Raw genomic sequence first — 23,492 nt, 5'->3', positions numbered from 1 at the left:
CACTCGAGAAATATAACAGGAACTCAGGCTTCAGGGAGCCTAATACACCTCAGGCAGGCAGGACCTATTGCTCGTGCTCATGTTTTCCTCATCTAATGGGGGAATTAGCAGAGGAGAGGGCTCCGAACTGCGGCTTTTCTCATGTTCCTCAGGCAGAAGCAGGAGATATTCATGACTTTCTGTTTTCCTTCCTCCCTTTCTCCCTGACCCTTCAGATTTATGAGGAGTCCAAGATGAATTTGGAGCAGGAGAGGCCGTTTGTCTGCAGTGCCCCAGGCTGCTCCCAGGTGAGTGTGGGGGGTCCTCTGCTCTGCCGGCAGGGGACACAGTACCTTCCCACAGGGAGGCACCTCTCACTTGGCCATCATGCCTGCTGCGGACTTTCCTTCTTATACCAGGATATTCTCACCACCGCCACCACCATCATCATCATTTTCCACTTTGAATAGTTTGAACTACTTCCCGCCCAGCCTCTGCGATACATTGGTGTTGGCCATTTCCCCCCATAACTTTCCCCGGGAAGTAAGCCAGCCGAATCCTGCCCACCAGATGTTCAGGATTGATATTTCAGACTAGGGGAAAGAGGGTGCCTGCTTTGACAATAGCCACTTAAATTCTGGGCCATTGGATTACTGGTGAAATAGCTCACCGGCAGAGACTGAATTCGATTTTGTTTTGTTTTCCCACTTGAGTAAAATAAAACTCCTAGACTCTACTAGAACCCACAGTTTTTCCACTTATCTTTAAGAGATGAAGTTGGCCTACTGTGCTGGATTAACCCTCTTTTGGCCTCCAGTGGTTCCTATCAAGTGGATTAGATGTGAGGCTTAGATGAAGTTCTATGTGCAGAGTGTTAATAAAGGACCAGCACATTGTGCTCAATTAAGATCCACTGTTGCTATGACAACTGCGCCTATTCGTATACGAGAACCCCTGTCTTTGAAAGAAATTGGAAACATCCATGATCTAAAATCAGAGTTTGGCATTTTCCCTTTGGAACTTGATGGAGACTTTTTCTACCCTTGACCCTTTGGATATCTCCAAGTTCTAGTCATTGGAAAATGACTACACATGGTGCTCTCATGCCAAGATCTTCGTTTTATGGGATAAACAGCAAGCTTAGAACTCAGAGCACAGGCATGTGGGTAGTTATGCTGTCTTTCTCTAAAGTGCCCAGTAGTTTCAAGTGGAATCAGGCCCCATATTTTTGTCTGTTTATATTGTGGGGTTGGTGGCACAGCGTGGAACCATGTCTGTGAGTCAATGAGAGGCGATGTCCATTAAGGACCCTTTCATTTTATCTCCCCAGAGAGTGTGAGGAGGGTTCTGGAAGCTTCCTGGGAGGAAGATGCCATGGGAACATGAAATGTTACTGCCCTGTGATGCTGCTGGTGGCATCAGACCCTGGCTAAGAAACCAGCATCCCTTGCTTGGATTCTAGTAGATTCTGCAAGGGCTTTCTATGAATGCTGGTTTTCACTCTACAAATAAGGAAAGCAGCGGAGAAAATTATTTTGAAATTCAGCTATTTGGGGCTGGTTTTGGAGGTCCCTTTGAAATAGGAAACACTGGGAAGATATAGATAGGTTGTTGTACTGGATAAAATTCTGCTAGACCACGACTCTCCATTGTGAATGCAGAAAGTTGCCTTATCTAAGTTAAAACTGATTTCCACCTAGTTTTCTTAAGGAGGAGTTTTGATTGCCAGAAAAAATCCAATAATTTGAGTAGTTTGCTTTGTTTTGGCTGTGAAAACGTGACATTAAGTTTTGTTCAATTTGAGACACTCAACACACTTTCGAGGGGTCGGCTGTGTAAATAAAACCCATGCATCCTGCCCCCACAGAGCTTCTAGGCTAACCATCATCTGTGGAACCACATGATCACATCATCAATTAATTAATGAACTGCAATTTTCCATGAAAGGAGAGCACAGGTCACCCTGAAAAATATCATAGGGGGATTTACTTTACTTGGGGGAGGATAATGGGGTTTCCTTTGTGGAAGGGGCATTTAAGGGAAAGGGATCCTCAAGAGATCTACCAAAGGCCAAAGAGGGTTCATGGAGAGTTAGGGTTTCAGGATATTCCAGGGTTGTGAGTGATGGTAGAGAGAGTCTTTGAGGAAGGTTTGGTTGCATCCAGCATTTGGATAAGTCAGAGAGAAAAGTGCACAGTGGCTGCTGGACAGTGTGGTGGAAATTTCCCGTTTTCGACCCTACCGACATTGGGGGCTGAATAATTCTCTGTTGTGGTGGTGTTAGGGGGGCTTCCCTATGCACTGTTGTGTCGTTGTTTCGTCGCTAAGTTGCTGCCTTTGTGAACTACTTGTTAGTGAAAGAAAGTTTCCATTTGTCCTTGGCATGGAAAGGCTCAAATAATGTCTGTGAGTGATAACAAACTCAATCTCGGTCACAACTCTGCCTTTGTGATGGTGGTAACTAAGAACATGTGCTTTTAAAGGATTGTTGTTATTTTAGACACTAAGTTGTATCTAACTCTTTGCGACCCCCTGGACTGTAGCCTGCCAGGCTCCACTGTCCATGGGATTTTCCAAGTAAGAATACTGGAGTGGATTGCCGTTTCCTTCTTCAGGGGACCATTCTGATCCAGGGATTGAACCCATGGCTCCTGCCGTGTTTCCTGCATTGTAGGCAGATTCTTTACCCAGTGAGCCACTGGGGAGGCCCACCCTGTGCACTATAGGATCCTTAGCAGCATTGTTGAACTCTACTTGGTAGATCCCATGAGCACTCCTCAGTTGTAACAACCAGAAATGTTTCCAGACATTACTAAATGTCCCCTCGGGAGCTAAATTGCCCCTGTTAAGAGTGACACCCCAGTGCTTTGCATTTCGGCTTTAGCCTTGTTTCTTTTTGGATCTGTTTCTTTTGGGGGGATCACCTACTTCTACGTGATGCTCTCCCTTTCTATTTTAGGTATTGCTACAAGCCATCTTCTCTCCTTCTTGGAATCAGGCAGGGTATAAATAAACAAATGTTACAGACATGTAGTCACTGGTGTCAGATGCTGCTAGAGCTGGGATAGCGAGAGGCCTGAGCAGGGGCTGTTGGGTTTGGCAGTTGGGTGCCTGCCGGCGACCTATGAAAGAGGAGTCCGGTTGGGGGCCAGATTGGAAGGGATTACTGAGCGAGTGGGTGGTGAGGAAGTGGAGGTGGCCAGCATAGAGGAGTCTTTCAAGAGTGCTAGGGAGTGACGGAAAGCAGAGTGATATAATGGTAGCCAGAGAAGGAAGCAGCTTGAAAAAGGTTCTTTTTAAAGTGAGGGCTCTCCAGGCTGGATTTTGTCAAGGGCAAGGAGGAGTGAGCGTGCTGACTTGAAGGACCACAGCTTGACTGTCCATCCTCAGGAGACAGGGGTGTAGAGGATCCTGTGAAGGAGATGGGGGTGCTCATTCCTGAGACAGGAGAGAATGGAAATAGAACCTATGAAGTTAATGCAGATTCTAAGATGGAGGTGATAATAAAGGTTGGAGGGGTACATTTCAAATGATCTTCAGCTTCAGTGAAAGCAGGTCATTCCCTTGAGAAGGCTGAGTGAACTGACGAAATAGTTGGACAAACATGAGAAATAAGAATTTGCACAGTTTCCTGGTTTTAAGGTAAAATTCCAAGCCTCTTCTTTCAACACCCTCTAAATTTGAATGTGAAGATAAACCTGTAACTTGATGTCTCTCTTTAATGTGGAAGTGTTTTTTCTTGACAAGCTGTTATAAAAATATGAGCATCTTCCAGTTGAAGGGAAATTAGAGTTAAGAATATATAGTTGTTGGTCAGTGATTCCAAGGGTCTCCTGTTGGGGTGTTAGGGAATCAGTCCATCATGACATTTTCTTTAGCTGCACTCCATAGCCTGAGAAACTGCATGGAGAAGAAGGGATGGCTGGGAATTGGAAATCGAAGTAAGTATGGATTATGAGTGCTTGCACTGTGTTGGAGGTGATGGATGGATTCCCCCACCCTTTTCCCTAGTTGGAAAGAACCTTTGCTCTATTAGGAACAGCTTGTAATATCTGGGAGATTTTTATATATGTGTTATGGCTCCTTATAAATTAACTGTGTCCCACAAGAGAAGAGAGACAAGTTTCTTATGCTCTTTCTAATCTCACAAAGTCCAATGTTAATTTTGGTGTTCCTTTGCTCTCTGCATTAACCATGTTTTAAGTTCCATTGGCCTCTCTCAGCTCTGTGTCTGTTGCAAACTGTTCATTTTGGCTATTTACAATTTGCTGCTCTTTTCCTACCAAACTTAAAAAAAAATTCAAGATGTCCTATATTGTCTCTTTTGGAACATTATTATAGTTAATATGAGATATTATGGAAAGGCTCAAATGATAAAGAATCTGCCTACAATTCAGGAGACCTGGGTTCCATCCCTGGGTTGGGAAAATCCCCTGGAGAAGGGAATAGCTACCTACTTCAGTATTGTGTCTGGAGAATTCTATGGAATGAGGGGCCTGGTGGGCTACAATCCATGGGGTTGTAAAGAGTCAGACACAACTGAGCAACTAACACTTTAACTTTCTTTTTTTCTTTCCTACCAAATGTAAAAAGAAAATTCAAGATATCCTATATTGTCCTTTTGGAAGATAATTATAGTTACTATGATATATTATGGAAATTATTATTAGTATATAATAAATTTATATTCTATTTTTTCTGTTTATATTCTATTTTAGGCTATTATTTTATGGAGCCAAAAATGGCTGCCCAAATGGCTGCAAATGAAGCCTGCTACCATGTTGTTTTTTGGTTATATATTATTGAAAACTTACGACAAGGCTTTTGACAGAAAGACTTTAAGAACTTTATGTGTCTAAGTCACACGTGGTATTGTAACATATTTGATGCAGTCATTCTACTGTGGTGTTAGAGGACCAAGAAAATAGATGATCCTGCAGGAAAAACCCACACGTCACGGAGACTTCCATGTATTCAGAAATGTGGCATTATCACCATGCTTTGCAGCTTCTCTACTCTCCAATTTATGTTATACAAATGACAAAGAGATGAGTGATATTTATTTGAAGAACTACTTTTAAAATATTCCAATGAATTTAGCCTAGTGAATCCTCTCATTCCCTTGAATACAAATTATATTATTTGCAGAAAAGATTTCTATTCTAGTATACAATGGTAATTGAAATTTATAGCCACTATCCTGTGGAGCTGGGATGCTCTGAAAGATTTTCTAAATTGTCAAAGCCTAGGAAATATCTAGCAGACCTAATTGTCTTTTGTTGTATTTTCATTTGACTTTGATGAGGCAAATACTCAGTTAATTTTAGTTATTAAAATGTACCATTGTGAGTCAGGATAAGCTAGGCTCTGCTGCAATAACAAATCAGCTCAAAGCTTCAGTGGCTTGACACAGTAAAGACTGATTTCAGTTGCCCAAGCATACAGTTCAGTTATAGACTGACAGGACATTTTTCATAATTCTTTAGAATTTGGAGATGCTCTTCATAATCCTCCAGAGATTTAGGATGATTGAGGGGGCACTGTGAATGGCCATGCTAAAAGGGAAAGGATCTTGCCCCAGGGAGGTAATGCTCACATCTGGGTGACATGTTACTTCCATTCATGACTCACTGGGCAGAACCACTCATCTGGCCCCACCCAACCACAAGAGGGCCAAGAAATCTAATCCCATCGTATGACCTGAAGCCAGACAATTCAATACATTTGGGCACAGCATTTTGACAATAATAGTGTCATTCTCTGAAAATTAAAACTAAAGTGTTGGTTTACTACACTGTAGGGAGTATAGAACATTAAAAGCAATTTGTCTTGTTACTATATATCATATATATAATTATGATTACTGAGATAATCAGTGTTCAGTGTCTTCATATACAGAAACATAGTATGCAAATGTCATGGGGTACATTTGTAGATATACAGCAAATAATTAAGCATGACATGGAATTCTTTTCCAAAGTCTGACATGAATGCATATGTGCTTGCATAAAATAATTTGTCATTTTACTACCAACCATGCTTTCACACTTTTTCAGAACTAACTTTTTGTTTTGCCTGTCACATTTGCAATGCTGAATAAATCTTTTTCTCTGTGATGGCAAATATTTATTATAAAACTGAATGGCTCCTCTCCTCTCTCCCTTTTATATTTTGTCTGACAGCGCTTCCCAACAGAGGATCATCTGATGATTCATAGGCACAAGCATGAAATGACTTTGAAGTTTCCCTCAATAAAAACAGACAATATGTTATCAGGTAAGGAGCCATCAGGCAAAGAGGCTTGGGTGAGCAGATCAGCCACATGTGAGGTACTTGTGCTGCGTAATAGAATGATTTTCCACTGGCAAATTCTGAGCCTTGAAAATATACATTTCTAAGATATAGCTGAGACTTAAAATAATGGTAAGAAGAAATGTAATCAGCTAATGTAGTGTTTACTAAAATAATTGGAGCTCTATGACTTCTCATTTTTCTGTAATGTGAAATATTTATTGCTATGAAACTTATATCCATGTATTTTTTTAATCACATACCTGTAATTACTCAAACAACAAATATTAATTGAGCATCGGTAATGCACTCTGCATAAAAAGCAGAGACATTACTTTGTCAACAAAGGTCCATCTAGTCAAGGCTATGGTTTTCCAGTGGTCATGTATGGATGTGAGAGTTGGACTATAAAGAAAGCTGAGCACCGAAGAATTGATGCTTTTGAACTGTGGTGTTAGAGAAGACTCTTGAGAGTCCCTTGGACTGCAAGGAGATCCAACCAGTCCATCCTAAAGGAGATCAGTCCTGGGTGTTCATTGGAAGGACTGATGTTGAAATTGAAACTCCAATACTTTGGCCACTTGATGCGAAGAGCTGACTCATTTGAAAAGACCCTGATGCTGGGAAAGATTGAGGGTGGAAGGAGAAGGGAACGACAGAGGATGAGATGGTTGGATGGCATCACCGACTCAATGGACATGGGTTTGGGTAGACTCCGGCAGTTGGTGATGGACAGGGAGGCCTGGCATGCTGCGGTTCATGGGGTCGCAAAGAGTGGGACATGACTGAGCGACTGAATGAACTGAACTGAATGTACTCTGCACCATTCTGAGTGCCATGGAGCCTCAAAGATTGATATGATTACTATTTTTGAGGATATCATAATGTAGTGTGTGTGTGTGTGGGTGTGTGTGAAAACTTAGCTAAAATGGAAGACTGTCCATGATATGTATCAAAAGAGCATTGTAAGGAAGAATGCTATGTGACTTTAGTAGAAGGAGCTCTCTTTCTGGTTGAGCTAATCAGTGAAAGTTTCCTTAAGAAACAGTACCTGCTTCATAATTAGGAAATTAAATGAGATAATGGTGGAAATATAACGAGTAGTCGGCAAATGTGAGCAGAAATAAATAAGGCTTATCTATCAATTGCCATTCTGTCCCATTTTGACAAAAGAGTGCCAGGAGTAAGGAAAGAGTGCAAAGAGTGAGAAAACTTGAATTCTAGTCTGGCCAGATGAACTTGAGTAAGTTGGTGAACACTTCTGGGCTTCAGTTTCTTTTTCTATAAAATGGGAATGATTTTATCTGCCCAGATACAATGAAAGTATTAAGTGAAAGTATTTCATGAGCCCAAACAGGGTAATTAAAGCATTTCCTGTTGCCCTTCTTAGGCTAGAAATAATTTGCTCAAACCGCTGTCTCCCTGGCATTGTGAAAAAAATCATACACCCATCAACATGTTTTAAAAGATAATCAGAAGAGAAACTGACTGCCCAGGCAAAACTGGTTCCAGTAATTGAGCATTTCTATGGCACTTAAAATTTACAAGTATTTTATTATCACTATTATCAGTAAACCCTCTGAGAGTTTTGTCAGACAGGTTATTATTACAACCCACATTTTACTAAAGAGGTGGAGGGACGCGGCAGAGGGAACAGCTCTCCCAAACTCCCCAGTTCAGTTCAGTTTTGCTCAGTCGCGTCAGACTGTGTGACCCCATGGACTGCAGCATGCCAGGCCTCCCAACAGGGCAGAAATAGAGCCCCTGATCCTGCACTTCTAGCCCTCTGACCCACACCAGCTACTGCACTGTCAGGCTTCCTCAGCTGATACATATGATCAAATACTTTCAGTGATGGGACCGTCCACACATGTTCACAGTCCGGCCTGTACTTGTTAATAGTGCAGATGTACTATAGTTTGGAAGACTCTTGAGTTCAAAGGCAGCCTTTTCCTTCAACCCTCCCCCCACACCCTTCCCCAGTACCTCTCTCAGTCTGTTTGTTTTCATTGAACTAGCTGGCTCTTCAGAAACAGCTTTGTCTTTCCTTAAGTCTAGAAACAGAGATGCAGAAACTCAAATTTCTAAGAATTATGAGAGCCTAGAAGGATTAGGAAGGGTGGTCTGTTCTTTTGTTTTGATCATTTATTAAGTTCTGTAGAGTCACATCTGGTGTTACCTTACAGTTCAACAGTGAACATATATATGCAAATAGCAAGGCATTAGACTTTGGAATCCCCAATATTTTAAAATAATCAGTTCACCCTTTATTTTATCCTAAACAGGATCCTTAAAATAGGCTGCCTTGGGGTAGGGAGTGGTAGGTGAGTGTGAGGCTGCTGTGCTTAGTCGCTCAGTCATGTCCCATTCTTTGCAACCCTATGGACTATAGCCCGCCAGGCTCCTCTGTCCTTGGGATTCTCCAGGCAAGAATACTGGAGTGGGTTGCCATGCCCTCTTCCAGGGATCTTCCCAACCCAGGGATAGAACCCAGGTCTCCCACATTGCAGGCGGATTCTTTACCATCTGAGCCATCAGGGAAGAGGGAATGGTGAATATCTGGAGATTTTCAGAGATAGAGATAAGAATTACTCTAGTGTCTCTCAGACAGACTGCTAGGGTGACCCTAAAGGGAGGCCCATCTGAAGGTCTGAAAAAAAAGCTAAAGATGTGTGAGCATGTCTGTAGATTTTCTACGATCAGATCTTTGATGAAGCCCTTTTCAGTCATTCTTACCAGATTCTTACTAGTTTGAAAAGAATTGTTGCTGGTGATAATTGGCAGTGTCAGATGGAAAATTATTGAGAGAAAAGTCACTCTGATTTTTATTATATTGAGCTTGGAATAAGAAAATGAAGAGAGAAATAAATGAGGAAAAACAGCATGAATAATATAAAGGTCTATATATTTTTTGCTTTCTCAGGTTTTATGTTGAAGCTGGTAGGAGGCCATTTCATACTCCCAATGAAACTGAGTGTTAAATTTTAAAATGTGCTACCCACGCTGCATGTTTGTAATCTTGCAGAATTTTCTTGCTGGAACAGAATGCAGAGCTCTCCAGTCCAGCTCCAGGGGTTGAGGTCAACTACACATCATACGTCAATTTGTCCACAGTGAATTGTAATAGGCTATTTACTGGATATTTTTGCCTTGCTATTTTTTCTCAAGAAAGTCTTTATATATGTTCATCTCAAATACAGTTTTAGCATACTAGATTATGATTGTCAATATGACTGAAATTTTACTTGTGTATATCTTGATTACTTGGATTTGAATTTATCAAAAGTTTCAGAGTATATTTTTATTAAAATATGTTCATTAAAATTTTATTTCTTAATGTACCTTAAGTCTATTTTGTGGCCTCTCATAAACATTGATAATTTTTTACAGCTTGAAATATAGTAAAAATAAAAATAGCATAAATCAAATCTTAAATCAGTGAGCATCATCAGGGCAAAAATGTTTAAGTCCCTCCTGGGCTATTTTTTTTCAAGCAATATTTGATTATACAAAATTTTATTTCAGATGAATAGGAGTTTGACATATATTAAGGAGATAATGTATGGTAGGTATGTTTATCACTGATTTCAGGATATCTGGCTAACTTAAATTTTTGGAAAACCACTTCATCCTTCATTAATTGCAAATATTGCAGTTCAGTTCAGTTCAGTTCAGTTCAGTCGCTCAGTTGTGTCTGACTCTTTGCAACCCCATGAATTGCAGCATGCCAAGCCTCCCTGTCCATCACCAACTCCCGGAGTTTACCCAGACTCACGTCCATTGAGTCAGTGATGCCATCCAGCCATCTCATCCTCTGTTGTCCCCTTTTCCTCCTGCCCCCAATCCCTCCCAGCATCAGGGTCTTTTCCAATGAGTCAACTCTTTGCATGAGGTGGCCAAAGTACTGGAGTTTCAGCCTTAGCATCATTCCTTCAAAAGAACACCCAGGACTGATCTCCTTCAGAATGGACTGGTTGGATCTCCTTGTAGTCCAATGGACTCTCAAGAGTCTTCTCCAACACCACAGTTCAAAAGCATCAGTTCTTCGGTGCTCAGCCTTCTTCACAGTCCAACTCTCACATCCATACATGACCACAGGAAAAACCATAGCCTTGACTAGATGGACCTTAGTCAGCAAAGTAATCTCTGCTTTTGAATATGCTCTCTAGGTTGGTCATAACTTTTCTTCCAAGAAGTAAGTGTCTTTTAATTTCATGGCTGCAATCACCATCTGCAGTGATTTTGGAGCCCAAAAAAGTAAAGTCTGACACTGTTTCCATTGTTTCCCCGTCTATTTCCCATGAAGTGATGGGACCGGATGCCATGATCTTCATTTTCTGAATGTTGAGTTTTAAGCCAACTTTTTCACTCTCCTCTTTCACTTTCATCAAGAGGCTCTTTAGTTCCCCTTCACTTTCTGCCATAAGGGTGATGTCATCTGCATATCTGAGGTGATTGATATTTCTCCTGGCAATCTTGATTCCAGCTTGTGTTTCTTCCAGTCCAGCGTTTCTCATGATGTACTCTGCATATAAGTTAAATAAGCAGGGTGACAATACACAGCCTTGATGTACTCCTTTTCCTATTTGGAACCAGTCTGTTGTTCCATGTTAGGGAAGTTATTAAGATACCACAGATATATTCTTAATGGATAAATATCCAAAGAATTGTAAGATCTGAAATAATTTCATAGCTTTGCCATAGAGCCCATTTTATTTAGGGCAGGTAGAATTTACCACTCAGAATGACTGTAAACAATCTTCGACACATCACAAGTCAGGTTAATACCAGTGGCAGTCATGGTGTTTCATTAAGATGAGTCTGCTTTTATGAATGGAGAGTAAACATAAAACCTTTCTTTCTAAGGGGCCAGTACCAGTAGGGACATGAATAGGAGTGGTGGTGTTGGATACTGAGGGCAAAGACTTCCACCCCCTCCCACCTTGGTCCTTCCACCTTATTTGGGCCATATGATACATGTCCAGAGTTCCTGATGTGATCAGGGGCATGGATCATTCCCTTTAGCTATTCTTAATCTGATAGGTGGTAATTTCTTGGTGAGGAAAGTGGCGATAGCAAAGGTTTCACACACAGGTTGCAAAATTACCAACTACCATATCACAGCAGATCTACTGGGTTTGCAAATGATGATCAAATTTCAGTATTAGAGATACTGAAGCATTAGAGATATGTGTTTGGGTCTACATTAATGGTATTATGGCTTGGTATCCTGGAATTCCCCCATCTTGCCCTATCAGACATCCCCACCTCCATTTTTTACAGGGTTCTGGAAAAACAGAATAAGAATCAAAGTGCAATTTGCAGCTGAACAAATAATAAGCAGATAATACTCTAAATGAGAACTCTGTGTGTATGTGTTGTGTGTTGTGGATTGACCTAGAAGATGATAGATTTTATTTCATTAAAGGGAAGATGAAGTTCAAGAGTATCACAGACCTTTCCCGAAAGGTAAAGCCCTATCAACACTCAGGTGGGAAGAGACACAGAGACTGCCTTTAAATGCCCGGTCAGTGCCCCCACTAGACATCTTAATCTGATTAATGCCACAGGCAAAGGGAATGTGCTTGTAGAGAAGTTAGGATGGGCACCTGCTGAGGTGTAGAAAGAGGATCTGAAGCTGCCCCTTCACCACCATTCATTTATTTAACAAACATTTGATGAGTGCCTGCAAAGATCCTATCGTGTTGGGTGCTGGGGATGTGGTATTGAACCAGACAGATGAAGCTGCTCTTCCATAGAGCCGATTTTATGCTATTCAGAGTGGGGAGGAAGAGAGATAATAGGCAAACAAAACAAAACAACCCCCTGCCCCCAGATAAATAAATAAGAAAATATCAGTTAGGGACAAGTACTCTGACGAAGATAAAAACATGATAGTGTGACATCAGTGGCCAGCAGGCTGTCTGAAGGGAGGTCAGGAAAGGCCGTTTCCGGATGGGTGTGGCATTTCAGCCAAGACCTGGTGTTCAGTACCCCAGGCTCAGGGGTTCTTTCTCCCTGACCTCTGAGTGTGGTGGGGCTGGAAGTGGTAAAACCCCAATACCAGAGGCGGTGCCGCTGACTGTGTCTTGTACTGACACACAGAGGAGAGGTATATAAAGGACACTATAACCCTTCAGAACTCAGCTGAGATCTGGATTAGGTCGAGAAGTAAAGCCTAGTTCCAGATTCAGAACCTAATTCTTACTGTGGAGAAAGCAAAATGTTTTCAATGAAGTAGAACTTTTGTTTCCAAGAAACTGTAATCAGCTAGACAATCTCAGAATCCAAATCTACTGCCCATGGCTCTTTGCTGTAAACCCTACTTAACAATCCAAGAACATTTTAATAGAAAATCAGAGGAAAGGTGACATATCACTGCAAATTCTTTTTGGAATGCACTGGGATATAAAAAGTAAATAAATCACACACACACATACACACACACACACACACACACACACACACACACAAACACAGCCCATGCTTCCCTTCTTTCTCTTCCATCAGTGGCAAAGTTACATAGTGATTTCTCACTATGGAAATCAATCAGATCTTCATGGAACAGAGGGTGGTGGAGATGGCTTGCACCAGAGGGCAGCATGATAATAGCAATAGCTACCACTTATTGCCGTATCTTATGCCAGTAATTGTGGCCCCTGCTTTATATACACTGTCATTTAATCCTGGCCACTTTTTTTTTCATATGAGTGAAAAACATCAAGAGGATAAGCAATTTGTCCAAAGTCCCTATCTATATTTTTCTTACTATACATCTAGATTTGGTGAGATATACTCTGGGGTCGCACAGAGTCGGACACGACTGAAGCGACTTAGCAGCAGCAGCAGCAGCATATTATTTTTAGCATATTTCAGCCTGAGATTTATGTTTGGATATAAGTCTATGAACTGCTTTTTATTATATTATTGATTTATCTCTTCAGTTCAGTTCAGTCACTCAGTTGTGTCCAACTTTTTGTGACCCCATGAATCGCAGCACGCCAGGCCTCCCTGTCGATCACCACCTCCCAGAGTTCACTCAAATTCACGTCCATCGAGTCAGTGATGCCATCCAGCCATCTCATCCTCGGTTGTCCCCTTCTCTTCCTGCCCCCAATCCCTCCCAGCATCAGAGTCTTTTCCAATGAGTCAACTCATCCCATGGGGAGGTCAAAGTACTGGAGTTTCAGCTTCAGCATCATTCCTTCCAAAGAAATCCCAGGGCTGACCTCCTTCAGAATGGACTGGTTGGATCTCCTTGCAGTCCAAGGGACTCTCAAGAGTCTTCTCCAACACCACACTTCGAAAGCATCAATTCTTCGGTGCTCAGCCTTCTTCACAGTCCAACTCTCACATCCATACATGACCACAGGAAAAACCATAGTCTTGACTAGATGGACCTTTGTTGGCAAAGTAATGTCTCTGCTTTTCAATATGCTATCTAGGTTGGTTATAACTTTCCTTTCAAGGAGTAAGCGTCTTTTAATTTCATGGCTGTAATCACCATCTGCAGTGATTTTGGAGCCCTGAAAAATAAAGTCTGATACTGTTTCCACTGTTTCCCCATCTATTTCCCGTGAAGTGATGGGACCAGATGCCATGATCTTCGTTTTCTGAATGTTGAGCTTTAAGCCAACTTTTTCACTCTCCTCTTTCACTTTCATCAAGAGGCTTTTTAGCAGTCATCAAATGGGAAGAAGAGTCAAACATTTTTAGAAGGAAATTATAACAATGCATTAGCATTTAGAGGAATGAAGAGTTGTGTTTTTAAATCAGATTTTCTCATCCACTGTGATAAGTTACTACCGGCATCTAGGCTAGGTCAGCTTGTTATTCATGTTTTTAATTGGTCAAGCAAAGTAGAATTTTAAAAATTCACCTGAATATGTCAGAGGCCTTGATTGAAAATCTCCTTTTATATATGGAAAATTGACTTCTAGTCTATTTAATCTGGAACTCAATTCCTTTTGACAAAGAGTGTAGGAGAACTTGGGCAATTAGTGACTAAGTGGAAGCATTAAGCTTTCGATTCCACTATTCAGGGCAGATTTTGACCCCTTCATTTACATGGCCAGCGAAAATATGGTTTCACAGTGTTAGTAACACTTTTTACTGGCTTAGCTCCTCTAAACAGAATTAAAGTTGTGACTTAATAGCTGTTGAAACACTTAGAGTTAGGCCGTGGCTGATAGCATGCAGGTGTGGAAAATAGACTTGTATTTTTAAATCCATACTGCTGTCTTCTGGAACCATGTGTCGTAAGAGATGCCCTTATCAGAGCATGCTCTGGTTGACTCATATCCTCTCTAAGGGTGTCTAGTCCACCAGCTCTCTACCTTGACAGTGAATGGATTGCAGCATGTTAGTCAAGAGTGTGAGAGTGTGTCTCACCTCTTACTGATCTGGATCACCCCAGTCCAGGTCAGTTTTTAAGTATCCCACAGCTGTTGTTAAAAGCCAAAGTTGCTTTGGTTTGTTCCATAGGAGCACTGCCTCTTAGGACAGATGTCAGTGTCACTGAGAAGACCTTATTGCTCCTGTTGTATATTCACACTCAATAAAAGGCACATTTATTGCAAAGAAGCCTGTCTAGAATTCTGTGGAATTCTGTCGGTTGTTACTGATTATTGCTCTTATGAAGGATTATGTATTTTAAAATTCATTTAATGTAAACTTTCTTAACTAGAACTCTATTAAAATGCAGGTAAGGGATAAGAATATTTCTATGAAAGCATTGGTTGAAAATAGTGGGATAAATCTGACTATAAAAAGAATATTAAAAATCTCTAAGAGAGATGCCTTTTTTGAGAACCCTAACTCTTACCAAAATAGATAGGCTACTTCTAATATTTTTTTCTATTGATTTGAGCAGCATTCTTAAGGAATTCCATTAAGCCACATTTTGTTGGCTGAAATTGAGTCACACAAATTATAAAAATGCATTGCCTTTTAAAAAATACCCTACAGTTAGAATGGTCACTAATTCAAACTGATCTTTCTTATAACTTGTCTGAATAAGTGAGGCTTGTATAGTATTGATTTAATACAGAATGATATAAAATTACTTTATAGAGTCCTTTAGTAATACCATCACTGAGACTATCAGACCAATAGGAAAAAAATTTTGCTTAGGTGACTCACATTTTTTTCTCCTCTGGTATATGATGGGAAATCTGCTTTTCCCTTTTTCTTAAATTGATGACTTGTCACCTTGCCTTTTTTATAAAAAAAAAGAAACATAGACAGACATATAACTCAAACACAGCTCTGAAACTGAATAAAGTAGCAACCTATTATTAAATGTAAACCAGACTGAACACTTTTTTAAAAGAAGAATTGGGTTTCATGCTTTAGCTTTGTGCTTGTCATTTAGGTTTTGGAATAATCATACTTGCTGGGACTGAAGCACTTGATGGTAGGCAGACTATGGATTGACTGAAAACTTAGTGAGTTGCTTTTTTCCCTATTAGTTCTAGCCATACACTTGTGGTCCTTCCCCGGTGAGATGTAATGTGATGCAGGATTTTTTATCACAGAAATGATGGGTAAATGCCTAACTCATAATGCCATGTTTGTGGTCCTTTTCCTGGCAGATAGGCAAATAGAGTGTCTGCTCTGTTGGCAAATATCCTTTAGTGAGCTATTTACAGAGGCAGTGATTTTATGAGAAGATGCTCCATTTTCAAGAAATAGACTCATCATTCCAGGAAGGGAAGTAGATATTGAAATATGACAAACTTTACAAAAGATATTTTATCCCTTTTGGTACAAATCTTTCTTGTCTGGTTGGTAAATATATCCCCAAGGATGCTTGAGAGGAGTAGAAGAGGCTAAGATTTCTTGCTTGCACTGGCCCTGGATGTCTAGGTCTCCTGAGACCTTGGCTTGATGTGCTCTTTGTAGACTGTGAGAAGGTGGCACACAAGCTTCAGCTCCCATGCAGATTTACAAAGGTTATAGCTACAACTCAGGTAGCATTCAGACTCAAAAACTATTAACTTTTAGTTTGAGATTTGGGATTGAGAGTCTCCATCTCTCATTCAGATGGTCCCCACTGGAGTAAAAGCACTAAAAGAAAGAGCAGAAGTCCTTAAATGATCATGTCAACTCTGAGTTCTGAGTGGAACCAGTTCCTATAAGTCCTTGGAGTTTAACTCGTCACTACTGAACACACCTTCGATATTAGCCACAGATAGAGCATCAGTCACTGTTATTCAGGACATAGAAACTGCTGCCGCTATAGATAACTGGTGTATGCTCTTGGTTCTAAATAAGGCATAGATTAGAAGAATTTTAACTTTGGCCATGGATATTACTCACTTATTTCTGGTCTGATCTCAGCTGGAATAGTTACTTGACAAGGCATTCATGTGGCCGAGAAACTCTGCCTCTTTTATTTAAGCTGCTGATAGATTTAGCTGTTCCCTCTTTTGAAGATTTGCACATTTCCTGGCTTACTTGGAACTGGTACCATGTGGGATCAAAGATGACTTGAGACCCTGTATTAATTCTAATAAATGTTAAAACAAAAGTTAAGCTCCATTTTCTGGTTCCTGTTGTAACTGGAAAGAATAGCTCATTCACAAGAAGAGAATGAATTAAATATTCAGAACAGTGTGCCTTATCTATTCCAAATGTGAATATAGATAAATGTTTTGCCTTCCCTTCACTCTTATCATACAGCAAAGAAAGTCACATTTGGTAACAACTCTGGGGCCCTCCTCTGGGTCTTTGGATCTGGGGAGGAGGGGGCCGGCTGTCTTTACTGCCCATAGCTGCTCTTGTTCCACAGCTTTGTCTCCCTATTGCTGCAGAGATGTTCGTCATGATGGATGGTGCTGTTGCTACCCTGTGCCATGCTCCTTCACTCTCCTTTGTTGATGTATGTGGGTGTATGTGGGTATCTGGGAATAATTTTGCTTTAGCGAAGATAGAAAACATCTCTCAACTTTGCTTGGGGCTTGGGTCCCCAAATGCCAACCTGAATTCAATTTTATGGACCATCTCATGAACTTGTCCCAGAGTTCAGGAGTCTTATAGAGCTTCTAGGATTACTATTCTCTTTACCCGGAATCATGGCCCTCAACTTCTAAATCTCCAACATAGAAGCATAGCGAAATAAAAGGAAAAATAAAACCTGGCAAACGAAATTCCTACTGATGACAAGTGGTCTAATATTTCAGTTCTGTTATGTGATACTTTCTCAGGTTTTTTTAGTCACAAAAATGTTCTTGCTGGATAGTGAAGAGTCTGTAGGCTTGTAGTGCAGTAGTGTAGTTCCATTGTGTGAAGGATATAAATGATTGCAAGATATTTCAGAAGAACCAAGGATTGTAAGGATTGTTCATTAGCAATACAATTATATGACTCCATTTCTAAATGGTGCCCAAGGTGAGTTTCAGTTTCCTTGTAAGTAAAATGGAGGAGGAGGAGGTAATTTTTACCTAATGTGGTTGGTGTGAAAATTAATGAGATGATGCAACAAAATACTTAGCAGTATGTTTGGCATGGAACAGTGTGAAAGGATTAGTCAGTCAGTCTTTTCCGACTCTTTGCAACCCCATGGACTATAACCTGCCAGGCTCCTCTATCCATGGAATTCTCTAGGCAAGAATACTGGAGTGTATTGCAGTTCCCTTCTCCATGGGATCTTCCCCATCCAAGGATCGAACCTGGGTCTCCTGTGTGGTAGGCAGATTATTTACAGTTTGGAATGGAATAAGCACCCAGTAAAGGTACAGCCATACACATGAACACACACACACACTTTTATTTCCACTCTCGGTTCCTGTCCATTTACACCCTCTGTTTATAAAACTCTGTCTAGCCCTTACTCTGGCCCAATTTCTAGTATCTAACCAGTTGTTACTGGTGTTCCTGTCCTACTGTTCTTTACATGGTCATACGTATCTTTGACCTACTACAGTGACTTTCGAATGGAACCCGGTTATGGTGGTGATTTTATGATCCAAACCTTGTTTGAAAGATGATGAGCATGTCCAGAGAATGTAGGAAATTTTCCCTAAATCACACGATTATCAAATCTAGATTTCTGAGTTGTCAATATTGTCTTTTACTCTTGTACCCAAGACCTTTGGACATATAAGGAGAGTCTGGGCAAAGCATGGGATTTAGATTGAGGAAGGATTATGGTCATAGGTAAGAGAGGACTTAATAGTGATAAGATGGTTATAAATCATGTGACCTTGTGCAAAGTACTTATTTCTCCTGTTTTAAAATAATATGTACCCTGCTTACCTCATAGGATCTTGTGAGATGTGGGTTCTAGACAATGTGGGTGAAAATGTTTGTGAACTGCAAAATGCTGAATAAATACTAATTTTATTATAAACACTGTGTGGTATATATAACTGTTATAGATGTGTATGGATATGTAGGTATATGTGTCCATGTGTGCTAAGTTGCTTCAGTTGTTGCTAAATTGCTCTTTGTGACCCTATGGACTCTATGGACCCTATGCCAGGCTCCTCTGTCCCTGGGATTCTCCAGGTAACAATATTGGAGTGGATTGCCATGCCCTCCTCCAGGGGATCTTCCCAACCCAGGGATCAAACCCGCATCTCTTATGTCTTCTGCATTGGCAGGAAGATTCTTTGATGCTAGCGCCACTAGGGAAGCCCATGTAGGAATATATGTATAGCTTAATAAATGAATGTACATTTTAATAAAACCATTTTTAGCCAAACCCAATCCTTTGCATATCTTTTATCTGTACTGTCCAGTTTATAATCATCTGGCTCTCCTACTGGCTCTCCACGTACTACAAAGGGAGCTCAAGATCTTGGAGACTAGACTAAGAATGGGGAAGAATGCAGGTAGATATTTTGTTGCATTTGAATCCAAGTCCACCATTTGGGTCCTTAACAGGTAGGAAAGCCCCATACCCATAGTGTATCAGGAGACATTGCCTTGGAAAGGCTCATTAAATGGAAATATCAAGTCTTTTTCAGCTTCATAGATATTAAGATTATGCTTTGACTTTCAATGGATAATTTACTAAAATTAACTACTCTATGATTTAGAAAATGAAATAGGATTCTAGTTTCTGGTCATATAGTAACATATAAAGAGAATGCTGAAACTACAATTTCATTGCAACTTGGGGACTTTCTGCAGTTGACTGGTGTTGATGACTAAGAGGACTGTCCAGAAAGAGATCTGAGGCTGAATGTAGATCACTGGACAATGTTGTAATCCATCTAGCAGTGTCTGCCATAGACTCAGATGGGAATAATGCATGTGCATAATGGAAATAGCACCAAGCCCTTGGTTACAATACCAGGGTTGCTACATCTACCCGGAAGATCTTGAATAAGACCCTTAATCACTTAGAGCTTCAGTTTTCTTCACTTGCAAAACAATTGACATGGCCAGGCTTCCCACTGGGAAGTGGTCCTCTCTGGTTTTTTTAATCTTTTGTTACTGAGAGAAGTGCAGTTAACACAATTTTATTCTTATTCATGTAAGTATACTTTTACTAGGAATATAACTACCTTTAATAATTACAAAAGTGTGATTCTACACTGCTTACCTGTAGGATCTTATGAGACCTAGAGTCTAGAGAATGTGTACATAATATTAAGACACAAATAGTGGTTTTAGATCCTCCAGTTTTTGAAGTGGTAAACTCTCCAGACCATCAAGAACATGAAAGAAATTCTATTCCTTTTAAAATGTCTTCTCTGAACATTGTTTTGGCCATAGCAGAGGAAAATAAAATTAATAAGTATATTTTTGAGGGATGGAAGCTGAATGTGTTTGTCTTGGAACCATTCATCATCCTTCTGTGACTCTCAAAATGAGAGAGAGAATTGCTAAATCTTTATTCTCCATTAAGAAAAAGGAATCAAATGCGTGCTTCCCTCTTTTTGTTTAATATAAACATTTATTAAATATTTTATCCTCCCAGCTCCCTAAAGTCAGGCTTAACATTGACTCTAGATTTTTTTTGGCCTTATTTGAGCAAAATTGTTTTTTCCAATTAAAAAGTTCTACACATTGCGACATGTATTCAAATGATATGAACCCCAGAAAGTCAACAGTGGCTTCTCCTCAACTGAAGTTTTCCAGAGGGAACCCCTCATGTGCTGCAGGCTTCTACACATCATATTCTTTCTCTGGGCTTTATGGTTTTATTTTATTCCATATTCTAATTTTATGTAAAGGGCTGGAAAGTTATGGATGGCCACTTGGCGTTGTCATTAAGGCTAGTGGAGGGGATTAGTGAATTTAGGTCGTGTTTGCCATTGGCTTTTGAGGAAACGATCCCCTGTCTAATCATTTGGTCTTTGTTTTCAGATCAGACTCCAACCCCAACGAGATTCCTGAAGAACTGCGAGGAGGTGGGGCTCTTCAGTGAGTTGGACTGCTCCCTAGAGCATGAGTTTAGGAAGGCTCAGGAGGAAGAGAGCAGCAAGCGGGTAGGTTCACTTGGATGCCTGGACAAGTGTTTCCTCTAGCACCTGCTAGACACGTCTGTGTTGAAACTAGGTGGCATTGTTGTGCTGATGTGGCTTTAAAACAGCATTTTATCCATTTATAAGTGCTTTATGTTTTTTTTTTTTTTTTAATGGATGAATCTCTGGTTGTGGTAGAAAAATCATGGGAAAAGCAGATTATATGAAATATGGAATTCAAGCCAAAAAATTATCCTGATTCTTTTTTTTAATTGGAGGATAATTGCTTTACAGTGTTGTGGTGGTCTCTGCCATACATCAGATGGATCATAATTATTCTTGACTTGAGTCAGATAAACTCATGGAATTTTCCATTCAAAACTAGTTGTTTTCCTTTGCTGAATAATAGCAAGATTTCCATGGGTGGTAAGTGCAGAAGACAAGGACCAGAGGGTAAGATGACAAGTGAAGGATCATAGCAGCAGGAGAGAGGGTTTCATCTGATCTTGACCCAGGCTATAACTATCTGATTTCTGTCATCTTCCTGGTGTCTCTCTACCACATTTCACAGTTCCTTCTTGACCATATTATCGTGTATTTGTTGTTGTTGAAATAAATAGGTTCACTATAAGTGTGCATTATTTGTTCTTACAAATGTAGAAAATCTACTTTATGAATCCTCCAGAATATACTCTTTTTTTTTATTGTAATGTTGTGCCGGCATTTAAAAAATCACTGTATCAGATTAAGGAAAAGAAATGGAGGCACAAGTAAATAAGATAATGAAGCCTTTTAGTATTTTTAGTTTGTTTTTATAGACCATTATTGAATGCCCACACTGTACTAAACAACACATTAGACATATCCCATGCCCAGAGACTTAAACTGTGAAAGCGGGTTGAAAGGAGGTACCAGCTACATTGTAATGGATTCTGAATTTCCAGCTGTTGCATCCGGAGAAGAAATTTTAAAAGGCTCTGATATTTCTCTAAGTGTTTCAAAACCTTTGAATCTCCCTCTATGTGAAATTAGAATAATCCCTCTCCACCAGATTTTTCATGTCACATTCTCACATCACGATAGCCGAGGGTCTGTATTCAGTCTGTACTGCTTTAGGAAAAATCCTGAAAATAGGTCACAAGAGGGATATAAAATCTCAAGCAACTCATTTTATTTATAATTAGTTATTCGTACTTGACCATCTCCTACCTCCCCAGCCCCAACCCAGTGAAGGGCCTTTCTTTTTTCTTTTTTTAAAACAAACACTTATTTAGCACTTATTTGCCAGATGCTGTTCTGAGTACTTAAAATTTTTAACTAAATAAAAATAGAAGGCATGCATTCTATATTTCATTGCAATAGAAATAGATTTTTAAAAACCATAAAAATAGCAAGGAAGAGAGGAACCAAAAAGTCTAGTAAATTTACTCTGGTTGAGTAATAAATTTAGCTTTCCTGATGGACATGACATATGTAGACAACTGAGAGATTAAGTTCATTTATTCCTTGAGATAGTTAAGACCGGCTTCTTCTGAGCTATAAGTAAGGTGTATACTTGGTCCATATTGTCTTCATTTCTGACAGGAGGGTTTTAGTCAAAATGTATGCCCTTGATTTTCCTGAAGACATTTACCAAGAACAGCAGCTTTAGAAGCCCATGATCGGGTTGTGGTTTTAGATCTTCTTTGCATAGTACTCACCATCTCCTATATGAAGCCCCAGGGGAGGAAATTCTTACAGATCTGAATTCCAGGAAACGGTTTGCTTCCCCTGAGGAACTGAAATATTTTCTCCTTGTGGACATGAGAATTTTGTAACCAGTTCTGTTTCTCTTTTTGCTTTGACTGCTTGATTAACACGAAGCCAAACTGACTGACTTTGAGAACTTTTTAGAACACGGTAATGAGCATTTTACTTCCCCACAGACTAGACTTTCAGTTCCAGTTTATATTTCCTCTGGTCCCAGTTTTTAATGTAGAGTGACATTTTCATGATCTACATTTTCTTTGTGTATGTGAGTTGCTTTTGATTCTCTGTGGGTTGAGTACAAAAAAGTGTTAAAATATTCAGGCAAACAAAATTGAGGAGGACTACTGCCATTGAAGAAATATGTTTTTCTTCTCTTTCAAATGTTGCTCTTAGCAACATTAGTCATGTGATGACTTTGAGAAGGGTATGTGGGTGGGGGATCCTGCAGCCAGCTTCCCCCATGGTTTTGGGGTGGGCCCCTCAGGAGACCAGTGTCTCACACCCCAACTTCACTTGCACGCACTGGAAGTTGGACAGCATTCAGACTGTTGAAGTTTCTTCTTCCACTGCCTTGTTCAAACCAGTGGGCCAAATCCAGCCTCGGTGGCCGTGACTACACAAGTAGGCACTTTCTTGGGGCCTCAGGCAGGGTGACTCATCCAACGGCCAGATGAGCTGTTGGTGACTTCTTGTGTATGTTGGTGTGTTGGTGATTTCCTTGGAAGCCACATGATGGGGAATGTGGAGTAGGAGATGCTCTCTCGTCTGCCAACATATTTCTACTCATCCCTGCCTCCACATTTCTCCAGCTTCCAACATCCTTGGCACACTGTCACCACCAGCTCCTACTTCATTTATTTGTTCCCTGCTTGAATAGTAGGAATACGAGTTCTTTTTTTAAAAAAAAAAAAATCTTTTGGTTGGGAGGTGTGTGGGATCTTAGTTCCCTGACCAGGGAGTAAACCTGTGCCCCTAGTACTGGAAGCATGGAGTCTTAAACAGTGAACCCCCAGGGAAGTCCTGGAATACAAGTTGTTTTTCAGGGCATACCTTGTC

General features: G+C 40.3%; 1 protein-coding gene across 3 annotated transcripts in view; it reads left to right on the top strand.

Moving 5' to 3' along the window:
* The window catches only part of CREB5 (cAMP responsive element binding protein 5), a 439,335-nt gene that overhangs the window by 83,061 nt on the left and 332,782 nt on the right, over positions 1–23,492 (top strand). For 2 of the 3 annotated variants that reach the window (XM_015095332.4, XM_027968650.3), the window contains exons 2-4: positions 216–287; positions 6,162–6,255; positions 20,590–20,711. In XM_015095332.4, coding sequence (XP_014950818.2) covers positions 234–287; positions 6,162–6,255; positions 20,590–20,711 — 270 coding nt within the window. In that variant the 5' untranslated portion in view covers positions 216–233. The remainder of the gene's footprint in view (positions 1–215; positions 288–6,161; positions 6,256–20,589; positions 20,712–23,492) is intronic. The other variant, XM_060415034.1, reaches the window with a different exon arrangement.

The sequence above is a fragment of the Ovis aries genome, chromosome 4 (assembly GCF_016772045.2).
Source record: "Ovis aries strain OAR_USU_Benz2616 breed Rambouillet chromosome 4, ARS-UI_Ramb_v3.0, whole genome shotgun sequence".
NCBI lineage: Eukaryota > Metazoa > Chordata > Mammalia > Artiodactyla > Bovidae > Ovis > Ovis aries.
This window is presented reverse-complemented; position numbering and strand designations above follow the sequence as displayed.